Source organism: Dasypus novemcinctus, chromosome 1, assembly GCF_030445035.2.
Source record: "Dasypus novemcinctus isolate mDasNov1 chromosome 1, mDasNov1.1.hap2, whole genome shotgun sequence".
Taxonomy (NCBI): domain Eukaryota; kingdom Metazoa; phylum Chordata; class Mammalia; order Cingulata; family Dasypodidae; genus Dasypus; species Dasypus novemcinctus.
The window spans coordinates 119,047,488-119,069,834 of NC_080673.1; the positions used below are offsets into that span (position 1 = coordinate 119,047,488).

The following is a 22,347-nucleotide window of genomic DNA, read 5'->3' on the forward strand; positions in this document are numbered from 1 at the left end:
AGGTAGGAAACTATGCTTTCCCCCCACTTAAATTGCTTTCCCTTTGGTTTTACAGAAGCTGCAAGTCGGGCCATAGTCCAATTCCTGGAAATCAATCAGAGTGAAGAAACTAGTAGAGGCTGGATGCTTCTGACAACAATTAATTTGTTAGCATCTTCTGGTCAGGTGAGTCTTAGTTTTCCTCATTGATATCACTCAAACTCTTTTTTGTATCTTCATGGGATTTTGTTAAATGAAATTTATCATTATATCCAAATAAGACTTTATGATAATCATAGTTTTCTTCTAATTCTTCCTACAGATTATTTCATGCTTCTCACAACATCTGTGTGAGGAAGTTTATTTTACACCTGAGGAAATGCATAGCTTAGAACAGGGTTTCCCCTCTTTATCACATAACACACATAGAAAATAAATCATACGGCACACTGGATAAAGATGTGACTTGTGGTTGGAGGCTGTAGCCCTGGTTCTCTGGCTCTATCAGGCCCAACTCAACACTTCTACAACCCAATTTAGGGGAACTTTGGCTTGGAAGAATCACTAGTCATCTAAAGTCAATCAGTTGGTAAAGAATAAGTAACATGGAAAATTCTTTTTAAAATTTCTGGTTTTTACAGAAAATAAGGAAACATAGACATTACAGAAGAGTATATATTCCCTTCCCTATTATTTGACTTATGTTCTGGAGATGACATTCTAAGTATCTATCATGATATATATTGTATGTATTAATGATGTTTTTAAAGTTTTATTGAAGTATATCATTCATGCATAAATATACATAAACACTAAGTATATAGTAATTATTGTAAACTTACAAAACAAACATGGGTGTCATCATACAGGGCTCCTTACCTCACTCCACCACTAACACCTTGCACTGTTCTGAAACATTTGTTACAAACTATGAAAGAGCATTGTCAAAATATTGCTACTAACTATAGCCCATATCTTATATTTGGTGTATTTTTCCTGCAACCCACTCTAAACAACCTGTGTTCTATTATATATTTGTTATTGTCTATGACAGAACATTCTCATATTCTGTTAACCACAGTCCATCTTCCACCACTGGATTCACCGTGTTACACAGTCCTATGTTTTGTGCATTCCATTCACAGTGGACACTTTGTGGCTCTCATTTTGATCACAGAATTGTGCTGTCATCATCTCAGTCAATTTTAGAACATTTTCAGTACTCCAAAAGGAAAAATCCCATACCCTCTTATACCCTCCATTGTTATCCCTTAAAATTGATATAATATCTTCTTTGTCATTGCTGCGTAAATATTACAATATTACTGTTAACTATCGTCCATAAGTTACATTAGTTGTAATTGTCCTGTGTATCACTGTTACTGAGATGTTTGATACCTGATTTTGGCCCTTGAATGTTTTCAGCATGAAGGAGTTTTATTCAGCCTTCTGAAATCCAGCATAGAATTACTTGTGCCAAATTTGGGAATATCTGCTGTCTAAATTACAATGGACTTTGAAATACCTCACATCATTTGATAGTAGAATAATAGGATTTTTGTTTTTGCAAGTAATGGTTAAACCAATCATACTATAGTGACCAGCATAGCAGAGACAGTGCATATTGCTGAGTAACCGTATCCTGAAACTAGTCACTCATCCAAAGGCTGTAGCACTTGGATTTTTTTTTTTTTTTTTTACCTTAGAATGATCTGTTTCCTTTTTTGTCTGCTGTTTCTTTAGGTCAGAAAGGCAATTTGAGCACTATCTTTTCCTGATTTGCCTGGGATGACTTTCTCAGTATTAGTACTGAAAGCCCCAGGAAATCTCTCAATCCCAGCAAATGGAGATGGGTGGTCGCCTGAATTAACATTCAGATGGTCCTAAAATAGACCGTTGTTTCATGTATCTGTGAGCGCGACTGCCAAATGACTGTCAAAATCCTTATCATATATGCTGTTAATGGTACCTATAAACGTCTCAATGCTACTTTACCAAAATTTGTTTAGTTTAGAATTAGCATATAATGGGATAATTTAGTTGAAATATTTCTAAGTTTCATTCATCTTTTTTATAGAAGTTTTACCTATCTTTCTCAATTATCAGCAGAAACTGTGTCCTACCATATACCTAAGACACAGTAGAAACTTAGTAAATGCAGGTTAACTTAAACTTGCACAGGATAAATTTAAGTACTTAAAAAAATTACAAATGTCTAATACTGGTTTGTATACAAAGTTATACTTGAAATCTGTTAGTAAAAATATAAAAATAAAAAAATCACACATCACACCATGTGCTCAATGGTAAAGGGAAAGCTAGCTAGTAATAATATAACTGGAAAAAGAGACATTTATGAAAAAAATGCAGCATTATTTTGGGCTGACTTTTATGGTTTTGAGTGCCATTTTTCTGCTGATAACAGAGATTGAGAGATGACTAAAACATGGATCTGATGCAACATGTAGATGTCAGACATGAAATGGATATTGATAATACTAAATGCAATGAAGGGATATATATCATGCTATGAAACTAGAAACATGAGAGTTGTACATTTAAGGTGAAAGTAGAAGGGAACATGAATTAAGGAAAGTTTCAGCCATGAGGAGGTGTTTAAACTGAAAGTAAATGTACAGAGACATACCATGTCTAGAAATTGTAAGTTGTAAGTGGGTAGAACAGAGTTTTTGAGTGATTAGAGGCAAGAAATGAGGCTGGATATGAAGAAAGGGTCCAGATCTTGCAAAGAATTGCTCTTTAGGTTTTATCCTCCTCTTCATTGCACTGCTACTGCATTAATTCAGGCCTGTCTCTCGTATGGTTTTCTATATTAATTAGCCTGGCCTTCCTGCTCCTTATATCTAATTTATGATCTAATTTATGATCCATTCTACCCACCACTTACTTTTCTGAAATCTGGTTCTCTCCTTTGTTTATAACAATTCATTGGCTGTCCATTGTCAATAAAATAAAAGTCAAACTGTTTATGAGAGACCATGTGCGTAGTTTGCTGAGCATGCATACTTTGTCAACTACTTAACCAGCTCTCTGACCTTAGGCAGGGTATGTAAGTAATAAGCCCCAGTTGTCTCATTCATCTCTTCTTAAAATAAGGATCACACAATAATAGTTCTACCCTATAGGGTTGATATGGGGAAAAGATGAGATAATGTATATCAAGTGCTTAGCCTTATACCTGCTATGTAATAAACACTCATTTAATGTTAGCCATTATTGTAGATTTTCAGGAGCCAGCAATTTTGAACTCTGTGGTTCCTCAACTGTACTATATGGTTTGACCTCCTGCGTACCTTTCAGATGATCTTTCCCCTTTTATTTTCATTCCCTATACTCCTCCATTCCACATTGGCAGTGTGAATTACTTCCTTTTATATGTACTGCTTTGCTATGAGTAGCCTTTATGTACTGCTATTGCTATGACTAAGAGATAAAATCATAATTATTTATGAATTTCTTTCTGCTAGAAGACTGTGGTCTTCTAATGGACAGGTTGCTTCTTGCATGCCCAGCTCCCAGCAAACTGCTAGCTCTTCAGTAAATATTTGATAAGAAAGTAAATAAACTAATCAACAGATTATGCTAACCCATTCTTCTCTCATGCTACAAAACTTTGATTCCAAACTGCACCATGGAAAATTTTGTATTTATTGTATCTTAAAAACATTGGGATGTTTACTATAAGTAAATCTGGAATTTCCTTTACTCTAAGTCTTCGAAAATAACAAAGATTTATTTGTGTCTGTGGTGACTATCTCTCTCATGTGTTCTTCAAGCCCTAAGAGTCTATAATAATAATATAAAGAATAATAGTAAAGCAACTACAAAGATACAGTTTATAGAGTGCTTAATATGTATTTGCATGTCATCTTATATAACCTTCCTTTTAACCCTGACAGGTGTGTAACATTATATCCATCTTGTAGGAGAGAAAAGTAAGGCCCAGCAAATTTAAGTAGTTTGCCCAAGTTCATGGTTTACTGGGAGTATTTTTTTTTAAGTCCTGAGGCTTATGTTCTTAGAAATATGCTGTTTCTTAATAAGCAAATAATGAACAATAGATAACTTACTAATAACAAATAGACTAATCTTAATATTTTATTAAAGTTTCTCCAGTTGGGAAATTACTTCTCAGCATGGAATCATTCCTTTATTCTTTCAGGCATTTGAAAGGTTATTTTGATGTATAATTTTCTGGCTGAAAATTTGTGAGTTACTCAGCTGTACTGCTTCATTGCCTAATTATAGTTATATGCCTGTCTACCTATCTGTTCACTTATTTATTGTTTTGTTTTCTAGAAAACCGTGGACTGCATGACAACGATGTCAGTGCCTTCCACCCTGGTTAAATGTTTATATCTGTTTTTTGACCTTCCACATGTGCCTGAGGCAGTTGGAGGTGCACAGAATGAGCTACCTCTAGCAGAACGTCGAGGACTACTCCAGAAAGTTTTTGTACAGGTAAGTTTTTGCCAAGTCATCTATATAGTTCTTTATAAAGTGAAATATGGATATTGTCCTTAAATAAATGTTCTGCTTATTCTATTTTTTGTACTCTTTCATTCTGTCTATTATGACATGGCTTGATCTAATATAATTGTCACATTTCTTGAATCTTCAAGTTTGTTTTCAGGAGTATTTGCTGGACTTATTAGCATGTTTGCTTCTCTGAACAGATTTAACTATTAAGTCCTTATCTTAATATCACTATTTTAGTGATATAACCATAACATCTCTAAAATGTACTAAGCAAGGAAAACATACTGACAGTCATGGTAAAATGATGAAATTTAAGTTATATTTCTTAAAATGTCAAGAAGTTCTATTTTAAATTACTGTTTTATTTTCTGTCATTGCCTCCACCTCCTCTGCCCCCTGCCTGGAAAGCCCTGCTTTCCTAATGTTAACCACCATTCTTTTAATAGCAGTATGAATTAAATAGACCTTTGTTTTTGTTACCTAGTCTGAAAATGTAGTCATTGTTTAAGACATCCTTTCTTGGGAGGAAAATTTCAAAATAGGCAATCTCCTAGCAAACATTTTAAATGCAGTCTGCCTAATATAAAATAAAAAACACACATTTGAATGCAAATCTATAAAATTATTTTACCTAAAATGCAGATTATTCATCTCTAACATGGAGATAATACCTACCTAAAGGGGTTTTATGAGAATTAAATAATACATAAAGCTTTGATTCTCTGCTTAACATATATAGACATTTAAAAAAAAAAAAAAAAAACCAACTGACTGTGATTACTGCTGCAGCCCCTAACACCATCTGTGCAAGTAGCTGCATGCACACCTCGTGTTCCAGGACCTTTACTGATGATGAATGGGCAGGAGAGTGGGAAACTAAGGCAGTTCTAGAAAGGAAAAGACTGGTACTACCAAATAGAAATACTAATTCTACAAATAATTAACCAACACTTGCTTTATTACATACTTTTGTGCTAGTGGTTAATGTCCCTTATTTTTTTATCTCATGTAATTTGTAAGACAGCTCCATGAAGTCAGGACTTTTGTTTTCCACCAAAATGATGAGGTAGGCAAATAGCAGAAATAGGATTAGAACTCAGGTTTATCTGACTCCTGAGTTAGATTGATTGAGAAAAGCAATGGGAATATATGAAGGAATAAATCACATAGGAATTAAAGCTGCTTTTAAACATCGCTGATGAATATAGTGGGTCAGTCGTTGCTGATTACACTAACAGCCCAATTTAAATAAAGTCCTCCTAAGAAACTAATAAATACCTTAGGCAGAGAAGCGGACTTGGCTCAATGGCTAGGGTGTCTACCTACCACATGGGAGGTCCACGGTTCAAACCCCGGGCCTCCTTCACCTGTGTGGAGCTGGCCCATGCACAGTGCTGATGCGTGCAAGGAGTGCCCTGCCATGCAGGGGTGTCCCCTGCACAGGGGAGCCCCACGTGCAGGGAGTATACCCCGTAAGAAGAGCCACCCAGCACGAAAGAAAGTCCAGCCTGCCCAGGAGTGGCGCTGCACACACGGAGAGCTGACATAGCAAGATGATGTAACAAAAAGAGGCACAGATTCCTGTGCTGCTGACAAGAATAGAGACAGACACAAAAGAACACACAGTGAATGGACACAGAGAGCAGACAACTGGGTAGGGAAAGGAGAGAAATAAATACAAAATAAATTTAAAAATAAAATAAAAATTAAAAAAATACCTTAGGCAATAAATGGAAACTGCATTTTATACTACTAATAGCCAACTAATTATAACAAAGTTTTCTTTTAAAACTAAATTTTGCTTTCTGTTTTTAACAGCAGTGGGTGCTGAGTTTCAAATAATGTGAGACTTAATTTTAACATATTAGAATCATTGACTATTAAGACTAAAAGCAATTCAAAAGATCATTTGAATCTCACTCATATTATAGCTGTAGAAACTGATTATCTATCTATCTATCTATCTATCTATCTATCTATCTATCTATGAATGATCCACTGTGGTTGAGTGACAGTGATTAGAACTTCAGTGACCAGGTGTCCTTTTAGGGCATCACTTCCTTTGTTTTGGTCCTTATCATGAATAGACACATTGTTTTTGTCATTCTGTCTAAATACTGATGGAGACAAACTTACTAAATGTTGTAAGAACACAGTACTGATGATGATGAAATCCTTAATGTTTGTATTATGTGACAGATGGTTTCTTGGGACCTTAGCAGTTGGTACTGCTTCATGCAGGCATTCATTTTTTTTCATTTGTGTTGATGCAGCCAATTATTGCTCTGCTGCACTTGGCTTGATTTTGTAATAGACCCTACACTTAAAAGTAGTTAATATAGGGACTGGGAGGAATGAGAAATAAGCTCTTCAGTTTTCCTCTAATGATTAAAAACCAGTTATCTTAAGAGGCAGCAAATTCAAGCAGTCATTAAATCCAGCTTATTTTTGAGAATATGAATTTGATTTGGAAAAATCATTTTTTAATTACACATTTTTATCTTTGTTACAAGTTAGGAAAATTGCATCAATCCCTCTAATCACATAGGGGCAGAGTCAGAACAACCAGCAAGAAAAACCAACTCTACATTGCACTGAACATGTACTTTTTTCCTGATTTTGACTTTCTATTGTACTTATAGAGGTAGATTCATGCATTACACATATAAATGGGCATTTCATAGCTAACAGTTTCTCTAGGTGTTTTTTGTTTATTGTTTTGTTTGTTTTTTGGCCTTGGCCTGTTTTCTTATAAAACCTACGTAATCTTTTCCCCTACTTACTAGTTATATATATTCTTTATTGTTGCTCTGAATTCTTAATCCTTTTTTTCGGCTTGATATTTAATAGTTACAAATTAGAAATTTTTTATCTCTAAGGAAGGTTTTGCACTGACGGAAATAGCAAAAGCAAGAATTAGCTTTCTGAGACAAGGCATAATATTTCAAATACCTCTCTTTAATTAGCAGTTTCTTCCACTGATGTTTTCCTTCAAGAGAACAAAATTATTTCATAAATCATAGTTCTTTTGGTACTTGTGTTTTACATATGTATTATTTATATATATTTATAGATAAAAATAAGTACATAAATAATTATAATGTTTTTACTATATATTTACCATGTAGGTGAAAATATTTAGCACAAAGAAGTAAAGTTAACTTTGTCTGACACTGAATTGGGATTAAAAAGAAGAATCCAGTGAGCGTAGAAAACACAGCAGAATTCACCAAGAGGCAGCAGCCCTTGGTGCTGTATACCCTCATGTAGTGTGTATTTTGCAATCAAGAAGCACATTCTCATTCCAGATTTTGAGAACTTTGAGTCTTCTTTGAAAGCCAGGCTTTAGAAGATTTTGGACAACTAGACAAAATTAAAAGATTCTTCAGAATTAAGATGATTTTGTATTATTCTAATTTCTTTTTCTGCTTGTGTAAGAAAATTGAAAGGGCTTGAGTATGCTTTTACTTTTCAAGATCTGTTTTTTACTTTTTCCTCTCCCTAACGTTGTCCCATTTAGAGAAGAAAATTACACTCTCCCTGTGGCAAGCTAGGTATTAAAAGGCTAGATTAGGAAAATAAAATGTTGACCTTGAAAGTTACTGCTATTTTATCTATTTCAAGGCCAGGTATTCAGAAATACCTAGGTGAAGGAAGGATGGTAAACATAGACCATTTTTTTCTTAAAATAAGCTGATGTTTAGTAAGAAGAGTTTATTGCCTTAACATAGCATTTCTAAATCATAAATGCCTTTTTTAATATTACCTAAGTCAGAGCACTAATTTTTGTGGGTTTTTTTTTGGAGGTACTGGGGTTTGAATCCAGGACCTCATACATGGGAAGTAGGTGCTCAACCATTGAGCTACATCCATTCCCTAATGAGAGTTGTTTTTTCATTTGTTTGTTTTATTTTAGGAGGTACCAGGGATTGAACCCAGGACCTTGTCCATGGGAAGCTGGGAAACAGGCACTCAACCACTTGAGCTACATCCACTCCCCTCATTGTGGTTTTAATCTATTGCTTTGTGCTACTTTTGAATTTCTCAGTAATATTCAGTTCTAGTCTTTTCCTAGCTCCTCCCTTTCCCTAACCATTTATTTACCAATAAACATTTTTGTTTTGTTGTTTTTCAGATCTTAGTGAAACTCTGCAGTTTTGTTTCTCCGGCAGAAGAACTGGCTCAGAAAGATGATCTCCAGCTTTTATTCAGTGCAATAACCTCTTGGTGCCCTCCCTACAACCTGCCTTGGAGGAAGAGTGCTGGGGAAGTGCTTATGACCATATCTCGTCATGGGCTGAGCGTCAATGTAGTGAAGTATATTCATGGTGAATATCTCTTTCCTTATTCATAATAGGTGCTCTAAATTTCTTTCATTTTTCTCTTTCTCATATGATAAAGGATTTATTTTTATCTCTGAAGTCTCTTAAGATTCTTTGGAAATTACAAAACAAATTTGCCAGAAGAAAAAATTAATTTTTTTGTGGGAAGGAATTCTTGTAAGTTCCAAATGATATGTATATACAAAAGTTAATTTTATTGTGGTACAAGAGTCAATCAGTATGTAATGTAAGTTCTGTTTCATAGCCTATTCTTCCATTTCTTTTGCTGAAAATAAAAAAAGAATGTTCTTTTGAGATGTTGTTGTTTCAAGTCTTTTCTGAAGATATCTCACAAATAATAAGATAATTGTCTGATGCAACATAAATGAAGTTATGTGGATTCTTTATCAGCATTTGAGAGATATCTGTTCTGTTTAATTCATATGTAAGTGCCAGCTCTCCTTTAAGATGTCTAATTAGAAGACAGTTACTCTTAGATCACAAATAGTCTGCATACTATTTTATCCATATATATTTTTGTCCTGAAACTATTTTAAAATAATTTTTTTAGGAGGTACCAGGGATGAACGCAGGGCCTTGTACATGGGAAGCAGGTACTCAACCACTGAGTTACATCTTCTCCCCTCTAAATACTTTTTAATACAACTATATTCACTTACAATTATTAAATGATATATATGAAAGCTCAATATCAAATTCATCATTAAATTTATTGGATTTTTCACCTTAAACTTAGAAGTTAGTTTTCTTTTTTTCCCTTTTCCATCCTTTACTTTGTCAATATAAAGATTAAAAACTTCATTTGGCAGTGGCCAATCACTTTGTTTAATGGTAAAACATCAAAATATAATGTAGGAAAGTGGATGTGACTCAGGTGATACAGTCCCTCCACCTACCATATGGGAGGACCCAGGTTCAATCCCTGGGGCCTCCTGGTTAAAAAGAAGAGAAAGCATGCCCTGTGTGGTGAGCCAGTGCCTGTGTAGCTAGCCGAGTGCCTGCATGGTGAGCTGAGTGCCCACACAAGTGCCTGCATGGTCAGCCAGTGTCCGGGCAGCAAGCTGAGTGCCCCTGCAGTGAGCCAGTACCCGCTCAAGTGAGTCACACAGCAAGATGATGATGCAACAAAAGAGAGACGAAGGGGAGAGTCAACGTGAAGCGCAGCAAAGACCAGGAACTGAGGTGGCACAATTGACAGGGAACCTCTCTCTACGTCAGAGGTCCCCAGGATCAAATCCCAGTGAGAAAATGAGGAGAAAAATGAGAAGAGAAGATAAAAAGAGAAATAGACATAGACGATCACACAATGAATGGACAAAGACAGCAAAAACAGCTGGGTGGGGGAGAGGAAGAAAAAACCACTTGCCACTTAAAATATATATATTTATATAATGTAAATGCTATAATAAGTGTCAGTTTTCAACACTTTCCTTTATTATCCTTTTTTGTTGCTTCAGTGCAGGGCTTTTCCAAAGAATTGGAAACTTATATTTACTTTTATAATGTACATTTATCTTATGTCTTTTCTAGATTTATTACCATTTAATGCTTGATTAAACACTAGTTAAGAATGAAGAAAATTTTCTTAAGTAATCAAAATAATACATATCTATTTAATTCTTTATTCTTTCAGAAAAAGAATGTTTATCAACATGTGTTCAGAATATGCAGCAATCAGATGACTTGTCTCCCCTAGAAATTGTTGAAATGTTTGCTGGGCTTTCCTGTTTCCTCAAAGATTCCAGTGATGTTTCTCAAACACTTTTGGATGATTTTCGGATATGGCAAGGATATAATTTCCTTTGTGATCTCTTGCTTAGGTAAAACTTTACAACTTAAGATGTTTTATGTGTCTACTTAGTCTTTTTTTGTGAAAGGAAGCAATATAGTCTGTGGTATAGGAAAAGGGCATTTATTAATAAAGCACTAGTAGTTTATACTTGGGTGTCCTCTTGGCTTTAATTGCCTCTCTTTATTTCTGTTCAGCCAACAGAGTACACTACATGAAGTTAAAGTGGCAAATACAGGCTGCAAACATTATAGAGTCAGAAGTTACATTTAAAAATAAATCTGCTCTTCTTAAGTAGCTGAGAGAGAAGAGTTTAGATGAAAAAAGTCTTCCAAAAGTATAAATTCTCCTTGCTTAATTGTACTTTTGGTTATATTTATTTTATAGTACTTTCAATGATCCCCTGCCCCCCAGTGACTCACTTGTTGTGGTTTTCCTCATTGTATTTTTTGCTCATTGTCTGCTTGTTGTTTTTTTGTATTTTTTTTTTTTTTCGTTTTTGCTTGTCTGCTCGTTGTCTGTTTTTGTTTTTATTTTTTGCTTGTTTTCTGTTCATTGTCTGTTTTTGTTTTTGTTTTTTTCTTTAAGAGGCGCTGGGAACTGAACCTGGGTCCTCCCATGTGGGAGCCAGGCACTCAACTGCTTGAGCCACATCTGTTCCCTGCTTGTTTTTGTTTGTGTTTGTTGTCTTCTCATTGTTTGCTCATTGTCTTGCTAGTTGTTTTTGCTCAATGTCTGCTTGTTGTCTGCTCCTGGTTTGTTTGTCTTCTCTATTAGGTACTGGGAACCAAATGTGGGTTCTCCCATGTGGGAGGCAGGCACTCAACTGCTTGAGCCACATCCACTCCCTGCTTGTTTTTGTTTTTCTTTGTTGTCTTCTCATTGTTTGCTCATTGTCTTGCTAGTTGTTTTTGCTCATTGTCCGCTCCTGGTTTGTCTTCTTTAGGAGGAACCAAACGTGGGTCCTCCCATGTGGGAGGCAGGTGCTCAACTGCTTGAGCCACATTCACTCTCTTCAATATTTTTAATGTAGTTTATAACAAGGGTAATTATGTAAATTGAATGAGACCTTACAAATGTGTGTATCACACAATTTAGTTATTCTAAAATGTTTCTTTAGTCCTCTTTTACTTCCCAACTGGTATAAGCATATTTTGGGAAAGCTTTTGGTTACAGATTTTGTTAGGAAGAAGATACTCATTCCCCATTAGCAGCTCCTAGGCTTCTTAGTTATTTTTAAATCATTCTATCTATTGTAAGACTACTCTATTTTGTAAATACTTAACACCAATTTAACCCAATTGCTATTGGTTAACACTAGCAAACACCAAGAACATAATTTTCCATGTGTGTGTGTGTGTATGTGTGTGTGTGTGCATATGTATGCATGTTGTAATTTTCAAAAGTAAAAAGGAAAGTTTATGAAATAACCACTTCACATTAACAATGGAGTGTTAATTGGTGCCATCCTTGAGAACACAGTTTGACAAGACGTTATCAAGAGCCTCAACAATGTTGATATTCTTTGACACAATAATTTTAACTTCTGGTTATTGATCCTAAAGAAGTAATACTAAATATAGCTAGCACTTTATGTTTATTAGTGTTCTTGTATTCTGACTTATACTAGTTGCTCTTCACTACGCTCAAATCGAAATGGGCAAACACACAGCCGTAGTAGATGTTATGAGTCATTAGAAAGCTTATCTATGAAGAGTTTATTCTAACATAGACAAGTACATGTATCACACTGATAAATGAAAAAGAAAGGTTTCAAAATTCTGTAGATGGTTTAAAAATAAATCTATATAAAAACTAAACTTTGCACATTAAAGAAAGACAAATTTAGAAAGTTTGAATGTTAAATTTGGTTGTCTTTGAGTTGTAAGGAGGCTAAAACATACTTTTTCTTCTTTTTTACCTTTTTGTATTTTTCAGGTTTACTTTAATGAATATAATTACTTAAGAGAGAAAACTCAATAAATCTTATTATTTTTTTAAAAAGATACTTTTGGTACATCCTGTTTTATGTTCTCATTAACACCAAGTACAAGAGATAATTCCATAATGACCCCATTGTTTTTAGAAGGAATTAAGATTGTTTTAAAAAATTTGTTAGACTCTAAGAACTTTAAATGTACCCTGAGAGTACCTGAATTAATGAAATAAAGATTGAATGTTTAGAACTCTTCCCAAGGCATTCATTTTTTAAAATTATTAAGAGAAAATGTCTTCAGAGGGAAATGGCTTATGAGGTTATTCATTGCAAGCAATGACACTTTATAACCTTAAAGCTGTAGGGAATTTAAGAGATCATTTAATCTAATTCCTTTATTTTATAGATTCTCTAACAAAGATTAGTGGTTTTCCTAAAATAGCACGATTAGTGATAAAATCAGCACTTGTATGAAGGTTCCTGACTAGTGATTTGCTTATCTTTCAAATACACCATTCTGTCTTATAATAAAATTTTTAGATTTCAAAAAAATATTTCATTGTTATATAGGAAAAACTATAAGAAGAAAACTTTTCTGGGTGCTTAATATATTTATTTACCACATACAGAATTGAAAAAATATTTTCTGTATTAAATTTGAGAATGCAATGAAAGAAAAATGTTTGCTAAATCATAATTTCTCTAGATTGGAACATGCAAAAGAGGCTGAATCAAAGGATGCCTTGAAAGATCTGGTTAATCTGATAACTTCCCTAACAACATATGGTGTCAGTGAATTGAAACCAGCTGGTATTACCACAGGGGCACCCTTTTTGTTGCCTGGATTTGCAGTACCCCAGCCTACAGGCAAAGGTGAGTCTGATTTTTTCATTTTGAGCTTCTCAAATAGAAAAAGAATTAATGTATAATTTAATATTTATAAATATTTAAAATTTAAAAACTAAACAATCTTTAGATACAAAGAAATTATGTTATTTCTTTCTCGTCAGAGGATAAACTTTCAAAATCCAAATTTCCTAACATTTGATTCTTCATCTAGTGATATTTTACTAAGAAAACTTACTCCATAGTTAAGAACATTTAGTTACTTAAAAATGCAAGTTACCTTTTCTGTTTATTTAATTTGTTTAAGTGTACCATAACCCTTCCAAAATAATCTGAACCTGGTGGCCTCTAATAGTTTCTTTCACATGATTGTCACATACTGAATATTCAATTGAATCATGATAATTGCATGTAAAATTTAACTAGCCAAAAATACCATGTCTGGTATTTAAATGTCATGTTGCATATCTGTGCATTTTATGACTTAGAAGTTAACAGTTATAATTTCTTAAGTCAACGAGAATGAATGGGTTTATTAGAACATCCCAAGGTTAATTTACTCGATAAAATTACACTGAAAAGTTGTATCTTAGATTGGAGTTATGAAATTCACTGTAGTATGAGATGTCCTCAGTGCTTAGGTTGTATAGAAACTTTTAAATGAATTTCTGTGCATTCGATGTGGTGGAAATTCAGACATGTCTTATATAGAAAAAAGTTCATGGCTTCATTTTATTTAAAAATTAATAAATATAATAGAGATCTCTTTAAAAACCTCTGATCTGTGGTCTTCAGTTTGAGTATTCTTCATTCAGCTCCTTCTGAACTAAATAAAAACAGCTCAGCAATGTACTTTATTTTTCAGACTTTACTTTTGTTCGATTTGCTTAATCAGTGACGTTTATTTTGCCATAATAGCTATTTACAATAGTATTGTTTTGTAATAGAATTAGTTAGCAAAATTAACCTTGAACATATGTCCTTGCCTGATATTGTATTATCTCATCTATCTTGGGAACATTCATATAGTACCAAAGAATATGACTGTCCTATTTTCAGAGTCCAGTGTAAAATGTAAAAGTGAACATTTTGAAAAGGAGCTTAGATGATATATGTATAACCAAAAGAATAAATGTCTAATTAAAGAAATGTGAGAGCTTATTCAGTAATTAGACCCTGAGTATATAAAGGCACCTATTCGTAATCTAGGTGAGTGATCTAAGCCTGAACCAAGGTAGTGACAGTAGAAGTGGTGAAGAAAGAAAGAAATCAAAAAATGTTTGAAATATGCAACAGGAAATAATGAATTACACATGTGAGTGACCTGTCAAAATGGAGACTGGCTATACACAGCAATAAGGTCACACTTCTGCAAGCCAACTTTGGCCAAGCTTGTACTGAGTGCAGATAAAGCAGAACATGAGCTCTTCAAAGGAAGCCCATGATAAGGCCACAGGGCATTTCAGTTACTAGTTTGAACATAAATATATAAAAGGGGAAAGAATTTATCTTTATGTTGGTGTTGCCTGAATTAATGTGTTATGAGAACTTTAATAAGCTTAAGTCACAGAAGAGTTCAGAAAAAGACAAGCATGGTCCATTAAGTAAAAGAATACATTAAAAACATTCACTGATTGAGAAAAAAAAATCTGAACATGCTAATGGTCCCTAGATGAACAGGGTAAAAAGTAGGATGAAATCAATTAACTAAAAAGAAATTACTAAGAGCCAAATGTTCTGCTGACCTTTGTTTCTAGTGTTAACTTTGTATACAAAATTACCATATTTTACACTTGAGTTGCAGTTGTACTTGTGGGTACATACTATGTTTAAACAGTTCAACTCTCTTTATAGTGGACAGTTTGTTCTTGGAGTCAGTTGAAACCAAAAAAAGATAAAATTGTTTCAAAATAGCTCAGTCATACAGTATTTGTTCTTTTTTGTCTGACTTGTTTCAAGAACTAAATTTATTATGTAAACTCATGGAGGTAATGACTAGAATACAGGTCACCAGGAAGTAGAATGAGGTTAGAGAATGGAAAGCTGAGGTCAGTCTGTGCAAAACTGGTAAAAATGGTTGCTTGTTAATCTTTGTAAATAACTAAAAAGGTGAAAGCACATCACAGTGTTTGTAACTAGCAGAGCTATTATATGGGAATGGCATTGGTTGAAAGGGAAGGTATATGGTCACATATATTAATAGAAGGAAAGCTAAAAAATGAAACATGGGACTGTATAACATCGTGAAACCTCATGTGAAATATGAATATGGGTAATATTGCATATATAAGACTGTTCATTTGAAACTGAACAAATGTATGTTAATGTTACAAGTTGTTAGTATCAGGCAAAAAAAATTATGCTAAGTGAAAGAAACCAGTCACAAACTACTACATATTGAATGATTACATTTATATAAAATGTAAATATAAATATTTTTAAAAATGAAATTAGATTAGTGATTATGTAGGACTGGAGAAGGATAGAGGGATTGAGAGGTGACTGCTAAAGGGTGTGAAGTTATTTTTGGTGTAATGAAATTGTAAAAATTTTTGTGGTGATGAATGCACAACACTGTGATTATCAGTAAAAGCCACTGATTGATTATATACTTTGGATAGATTGTATGGTATATGAATATATTTCAATAAAACTGCTTAAAAAAAATAGAACAAATGTGGCAACAACTGAGTTTCTAACCTAATACCTAGAATTGTATAGTAGTATGCTTTTATTCTCACTAAAACCGTCTAAATTTTCAACACATAATGGAATATTCAGAATGATACATTAAAGGTTTTATTCACAGTTATTTATTTTCAATTAAATGATTTGAAGCTGCTGAAGAAAAATAAGATCTTTAGTGAAAGAGCATTTTCTTAGTAAATAATTGGTAAGTATTATATTTCATGGTATGTTTAAACAGAAATAGACTAGTTCACCATGATTAAAATTATCACATAGCACCTACTTTTATGTTCTTGTTTTCTATTTTAGGTCACAGTGTGAGAAACATCCAAGCTTTTGCAGTACTACAGAATGCGTTTTTAAAAGCAAAAACCAACTTCCTTGCCCAAATCATCCTTGATGCCATCACAAATATTTACATGGCTGACAATGCCAATTATTTCATTCTAGAGTCACAGCACACCCTGTCACAGTTCGCAGAGAAGATTTCTAAACTCCCAGAAGTACAAAACAAATATTTTGAGATGCTGGAGTTTGTGGTTTTTAGTTTAAATTATATCCCTTGTAAAGAACTTATTAGTGTTAGCATTCTCTTAAAGTCTAGCTCTTCTTACCACTGTAGCATTAGTGCACTGAAAACACTTCTTAAGTTTACACGGCATGACTACATATTTAAAGATGTGTTCAGGGAGGTGGGACTCCTGGAAGTTATGGTAAACCTTTTGCATAAATACGCTGCTCTCTTGAAGGATCCAACTCAGGCACTAAATGAACAAGGTAAAGTGTTTACCATAATGTTACTTTTATTTAACAAAGGGGTTTGGTAAGGGTTACCTTTTGCTTTATTATTAATTTGCATGGTTTCCTAATGTGCATTATTGTGACCTTATGGATAATATTTCCCAAAGCTAATGTTTGAGTTTGGAATTGGGGAAGGGGAGCCTAGAAATATGACTTCATGTTAGAAGAGTATTTAAAGTAAGAAAAAACTTGAGGAAAACACATATGATTCATATGACTAGTAGTAAATACCTTGTGCTTCTAAAAGGGAATTTTTTAAAAAGTTCTGGAAACAATTGGAATGTGTAGGTAGCTTAGAATGTTTTTATTACTTATAGAGAACAAATAAATATATATCATCAGTGCATTAAATACACATACATCATTAGGTACCTTCATGAAGGTTGAAGATATTTCATTCTTTTGATAAGTCTGATAAAAGCACAGTAGTATCTCGCAAATTAGTAGGGATTAAACACGTCAAATGAATAGAGTCAAATAGGTAGCACTATGCATAAATTTTGCATTCATTTTGATTTTAAAAATCTAGCATTCGCCTCTTGACCTCCATGGTTATGAAAACCTTTGTGAGAGGTTATATTTAACTTTGGCATTTCATTTTCAATATTTGCTTGATAATTTTACCATTTTAACCATGCTAAAATAAAATCTGTTAACAATGATTTTGAGCTCCTGGCAGATGTTAGACACACATTATTTTTACAGTTTGTATTATATCAGTTGCAGTCGTGGTAGAAGTGAACAGTAAAGAAATATTGAGAGGAATTGTTAAAACACAACTGAATCAATAGAAAAAATAAGCCTGTAACTTTTGTGATTTGGACCTCTGAACCTTTTTCCCAGGGGACTCAAGAAATAATAGTTCAGTTGAAGACCAAAAGCACCTGGCTTTGTTGGTTATGGAGACCTTGACAGTACTTCTTCAAGGATCAAACACCAATGCAGGTAATTAGAAAAGCTACTAGCAAATCCTTTGGGAGGAGCTTGCCTCTGATTTTATGTTTTCTAGTGACTCTTCCTTCTGAAGTGCTTTAATAACTTAGAAAACAACTGTTGACTTGATGGTTCTGTTATGTCTAGAAATGTAATTCTTTGTTAGAAATTTATTAATGACAATATATAATTATAAAATATGTACTTATATTTCATTGTTTTTTAAAGTGTCTTGTATTCTTTTCCTAATTTTCAACTCACATAATGAAGGCTTTTATTCAAATGACTTGCTTTTTAATATTTGAAAAAATATATTCTTCAAATGGTGATTTTCTTAATTTTTTAGTAATTCAGCTTAGAGTTTTATAATGTTACTACCTCTAATAAAACTTATCTTTCCCAGGTAGATTTGATTCATTAAATCTTTTGCTTTGTCTTTGGTCTCAACTTCTCATCAATCTTTTTCTACTTACCATTAATAGACAGTCCATATGTATTTATAAAATATCACTTTGCTTTAAAAAAGATTGCTTGAAATTTTTAGCCAACTTGGAAAACATATGAGGTCCCAGGTTTAATCCCCTGATACCTCAAAAAAAAAACCATTAACAAACAAATGTGTTAGTCAAGAAGCCAATATAACTTGAGAGAATTAAGTGAGGGGTAGGGGAGTTCAGATGAGTAGGTTGAGCCCAGATCACATAGAGTTTTTTAGGCCAAGGTAAGAAGCTTAGATTGTATTTTAAATGTTATGGGAAGCCATGATTTAATTAATAAATGAACCCACAAATGCACTAATGCATAACTGCTTACCTAAAGGTAGAGGAACTCAACATTTAAACTTGTGTAAAATATACTGTGTGTCTCAGACACTGCTGGATGCTAGAGATGCAAAGTTAATTTTTGCCCCAAGAGAAGTACAACATAATGAAGAAATATGTAAGCACATAATTATATAAGTAATTATTTAAATACAAGTTTGGTGTGTATGAATGAATTTAGTAGGTAATTCAAACAATTTTATGATGAAATTTAATGGATAGTATTTTAACAGTTGGTTTGTGGTATAATGCAAAATTGCCTCATTTCCACTAACCACGTTTAGTTGACTGAGATATTCAGAAACATAATAAAAATATGATAAAAATAATTTGGCAAATTAGCTTTTGATGATATATCCTAGAGTTACCCAGAGAGAATTTGGATAATCTTTCCAGTGTGGGTAAGCAGAGAGCTCATTCGTGTGACTAACAGTCACTCAATATATCTCTTAAAGTGCCAAACACATTTTCACTTATCTAGTCTTACCTGCTATCTTTTCTTTGTTAAGAAATATGTGACTACATATATGATCTCATGCACTTAGAACTCTGCTTTACTTATAGTAAGTACTCAAATATTTGCCGTTATGATTGTCTAATGGGTTCTAACTGACAACCAGAAAGTAAGTAAACATGGCATTCAAGTAAATAGAGGGATGTCACAAATTCATATGCTAAAACTCAGTCATGTGTCTTATGTTCACTTCTAGGTCATTTAATTCTTAGAAAGTCATTAAATAGGAAAAGGACAGTGGCTGAGGCAGCCAGATACACTGGCAACTATTCACTCAGTAAACATCTTTTAAAAGTCAAACCAGGAGGAAATCCAAGTTTATTGGGGACCAAACATATAAACAAATAGTAGTACTGTTTGATGTAAGCCATAATAGAAGTATATAAAAAGTATTCTAAAAACACAAAGAATTGAACCATTACTTTGTAGGGAATACAAATTAGTGATTTAATTCATTTTGTCCTTTTTTTAATACTCAGGCATGGGCTTATATGTAAGAGCAAATACCATCTTCTAGGGCAGGGCTACCTGAGCAGAAATCCTGCTCTGCCACTTGTTAGCTATGCGATTGGGGCCCAGTTACTCAACTTCACTTTGTCTCATTTCCTCATCTGTATAGTAGACATGATGGTTAAAAAAAAGTCAATCTAGGGAAATGGACTTGGCCCAGTAGTTAGGGCATCTGTCTACCACATGGGAGGTCCGTGGTTCAAACCCCGGGCCTCCTTGACCCGTGTGGAGCTGGCCCATGCTCAGTGCTGATGCGTGCAAATAGTGCCGAGCCATGCAAGGGTGTCCCCGCGTAGGGGAGCCCCACGCGCCAGGAGTGCACCCTGTAAGGAGAGCCGCCCAGCATGAAAGAAAGTGCAGCCTGCCCAGGAATGGCACCACCCACACTTCCTGTGCCGCTGACAACAGAAGCGGACAAAGAAACAAGACGCAGGAAATAGACACAGAGAACAGACAACCGGGGTGGGGGGGATTAAATAAAAATAAATAAATCTTAAAAAAATAAAAAATAAAAAAAAAATCAATCTACATCAAGTCTTTGGAGCAATCTAATGAGTGCTGCTTTCTAATATAGAGTTGTCTTTTTCTGTTTGCATACGTGCTACTGAACTAAAAAGTTTGGTTCCTTCTTATTTTTCCCATGGTGGATTCATTCCATTTCTCTTAATTAATTTCATTTTTTTATTTTATTGAAGTATATCATTCATACATAAAAACACATAAACAAAAAGTGTATAGTAAAAGTTGTGAACTTACCAAACAAATGTGCATAACATCATAGAGGGGTCCCATATATCACCCCACCACCAACACCTTGCATTGTTGTGAAACATTTGTTACAAATCATGAAAGAATATTGTCAAAATATTACTACTAACTATGGTCCATATCTGGTCTATTTGGTATGTTTTTCTCCCAACCCACCCTGTTATCATTATTTTTTTAGATATATTTTTATTACAAACATGAACTTACAAAGCAATCATGTACATGTGTAGAATTCTCATATAACACCTACTGATGCTTAATGTATGTAGAAGTTTTAATTAACTTGACTGTAAAAGTGTGGAAATGGATAGAGTTGATGGTAACATATTTTTTTTTAATTTTATTTTATTCATTTTTTAAAAAATATTATTCAAAAAATAGGAGGTCCCCATTCACCCCCACCGCCCCCACCCCACCACTCCCCCCCACAGTAGCACTCTCCCCCATCATCATGACACATCCATTGCATCTGGTGAGTACATCTCTGGGCATCGCTGCACCCCATGGCCTGTGGTCCACACCATAGCCCACACTCTCCCACATTCCATCCAGTGGGCCATGGGAGGACATACAATGTCCGGCAATTGTCCCTGCAGCACCACTCAGGACATCTCCAAGTCCCGAAAATGACTCCACATCTCATCTCTTCCTCCCATTCCCCGCACCCAGCAGCCACCATGGCCACTTTTTCCACACCAATGCCACATTTTCTCGATTATTAACCACAATAGTTCATGAATAGGACATCATTAAGTCCACTCTGATCCTTACTGTATTCCTCCTTCCTGTGGACCTTGGCTTGGTTTTGTGTCCATTCCACATCTATGTCGAGAGGGGGCTTAGATTCCACATGGATGCTGGATGCAATCCTCCTGCTGTCAGTTGTAGGCACTCTAGGCCCCATGGTGTGGTGGTTGACATTCTTCAACTCCATGTTAGCTGAGTGGGGTAAGTCCAATAAATCAGAGTGTAGGAGCTGAAGTCTATTGAGGCTCAGGGCCTGGCTATCATATTGTCAGTCCAGAGATTCAAATCCCCTAGATAAATCTTAAACCCCAGCACCAACTACAATTCCAGTAAACTAGCATGAAAGGCTTGTGAAAAGAGACCACATCTGAGTCCAGCTCCATCACGCAGAAACACCAGCTCCAAAGAAGGACCAACTGACATGGCAGTGAACTCCATCTGCCATGACCATAGAACCTGTGGGTCTCTTTAGCCCTCAAAAGAACCAATACCTGGGGTTGTATCTACTTTATCTGTCTCTGAGACTCTGTCAGGTGTGTATAAGGGCAATCCTATTGACAACCTCCAGACTCTTTTTTAGAGACTCATAGCCATATAAACTCATTTGTCCTTTCCACTTCCCCCTTACTTTAGGTCAAACAGCATTTTTAACTCCTGTTATTATATGTAGACAGGGATATTCTGCTGGTCCGCGTTGAACCTTTAATTCAAGGTCATTTTCTAGTTACGTCATCAGCTGGTACTTGGTAGTGATCCCTCGGTGCCAGGGAGGTAACACATTATAATGAGTAGCAGCTGGTTTATAAATGGGATTGTTGCAGAAAAGGGTAAGTTAGGGATGTAAATGTCATTCCATTTCTATTTTGCTCCTATTTTCAAAGTCTTATTCATTTTAAGTACATTTATTTTGGGTATAGTTTATCTGAAAGCCTTTTACATAAGTTGATACCAAGTATTGTTCAGCTAAAGCCTTTACATAAAAATAATTTGTCTCCTGGTATCTACCTATGAAATTTCTGAGTGTTCTTGATTTGAAGAATTTGGACATGGTGAACATACCAGGGCAGTAATCTTGCATTATGAAAATTTAGGGAAAATGTGCTTATGACTTTGCCAACATCCTGCAGTGCAATTTTATATTATAATTTAAGTGATAAAATAGCCGGGTAGAT

The 22,347-nt window shown here is 34.4% G+C and overlaps 1 protein-coding gene across 3 annotated transcripts in view; it reads left to right on the forward strand.

Annotated features, from left to right (window-relative positions):
• WDFY3 (WD repeat and FYVE domain containing 3) overlaps window positions 1-22,347 on the forward strand; it is a 332,829-nt gene that overhangs the window by 163,368 nt on the left and 147,114 nt on the right. For all 3 annotated transcript variants that reach the window (XM_058296171.2, XM_058296161.2, XM_058296178.2), the window contains 7 exons: window positions 56-165; window positions 4,300-4,461; window positions 8,615-8,807; window positions 10,456-10,642; window positions 13,254-13,420; window positions 16,391-16,858; window positions 17,726-17,827. In XM_058296171.2, the coding sequence (XP_058152154.1) occupies window positions 56-165; window positions 4,300-4,461; window positions 8,615-8,807; window positions 10,456-10,642; window positions 13,254-13,420; window positions 16,391-16,858; window positions 17,726-17,827 (1,389 nt within the window). The remainder of the gene's footprint in view (window positions 1-55; window positions 166-4,299; window positions 4,462-8,614; window positions 8,808-10,455; window positions 10,643-13,253; window positions 13,421-16,390; window positions 16,859-17,725; window positions 17,828-22,347) is intronic.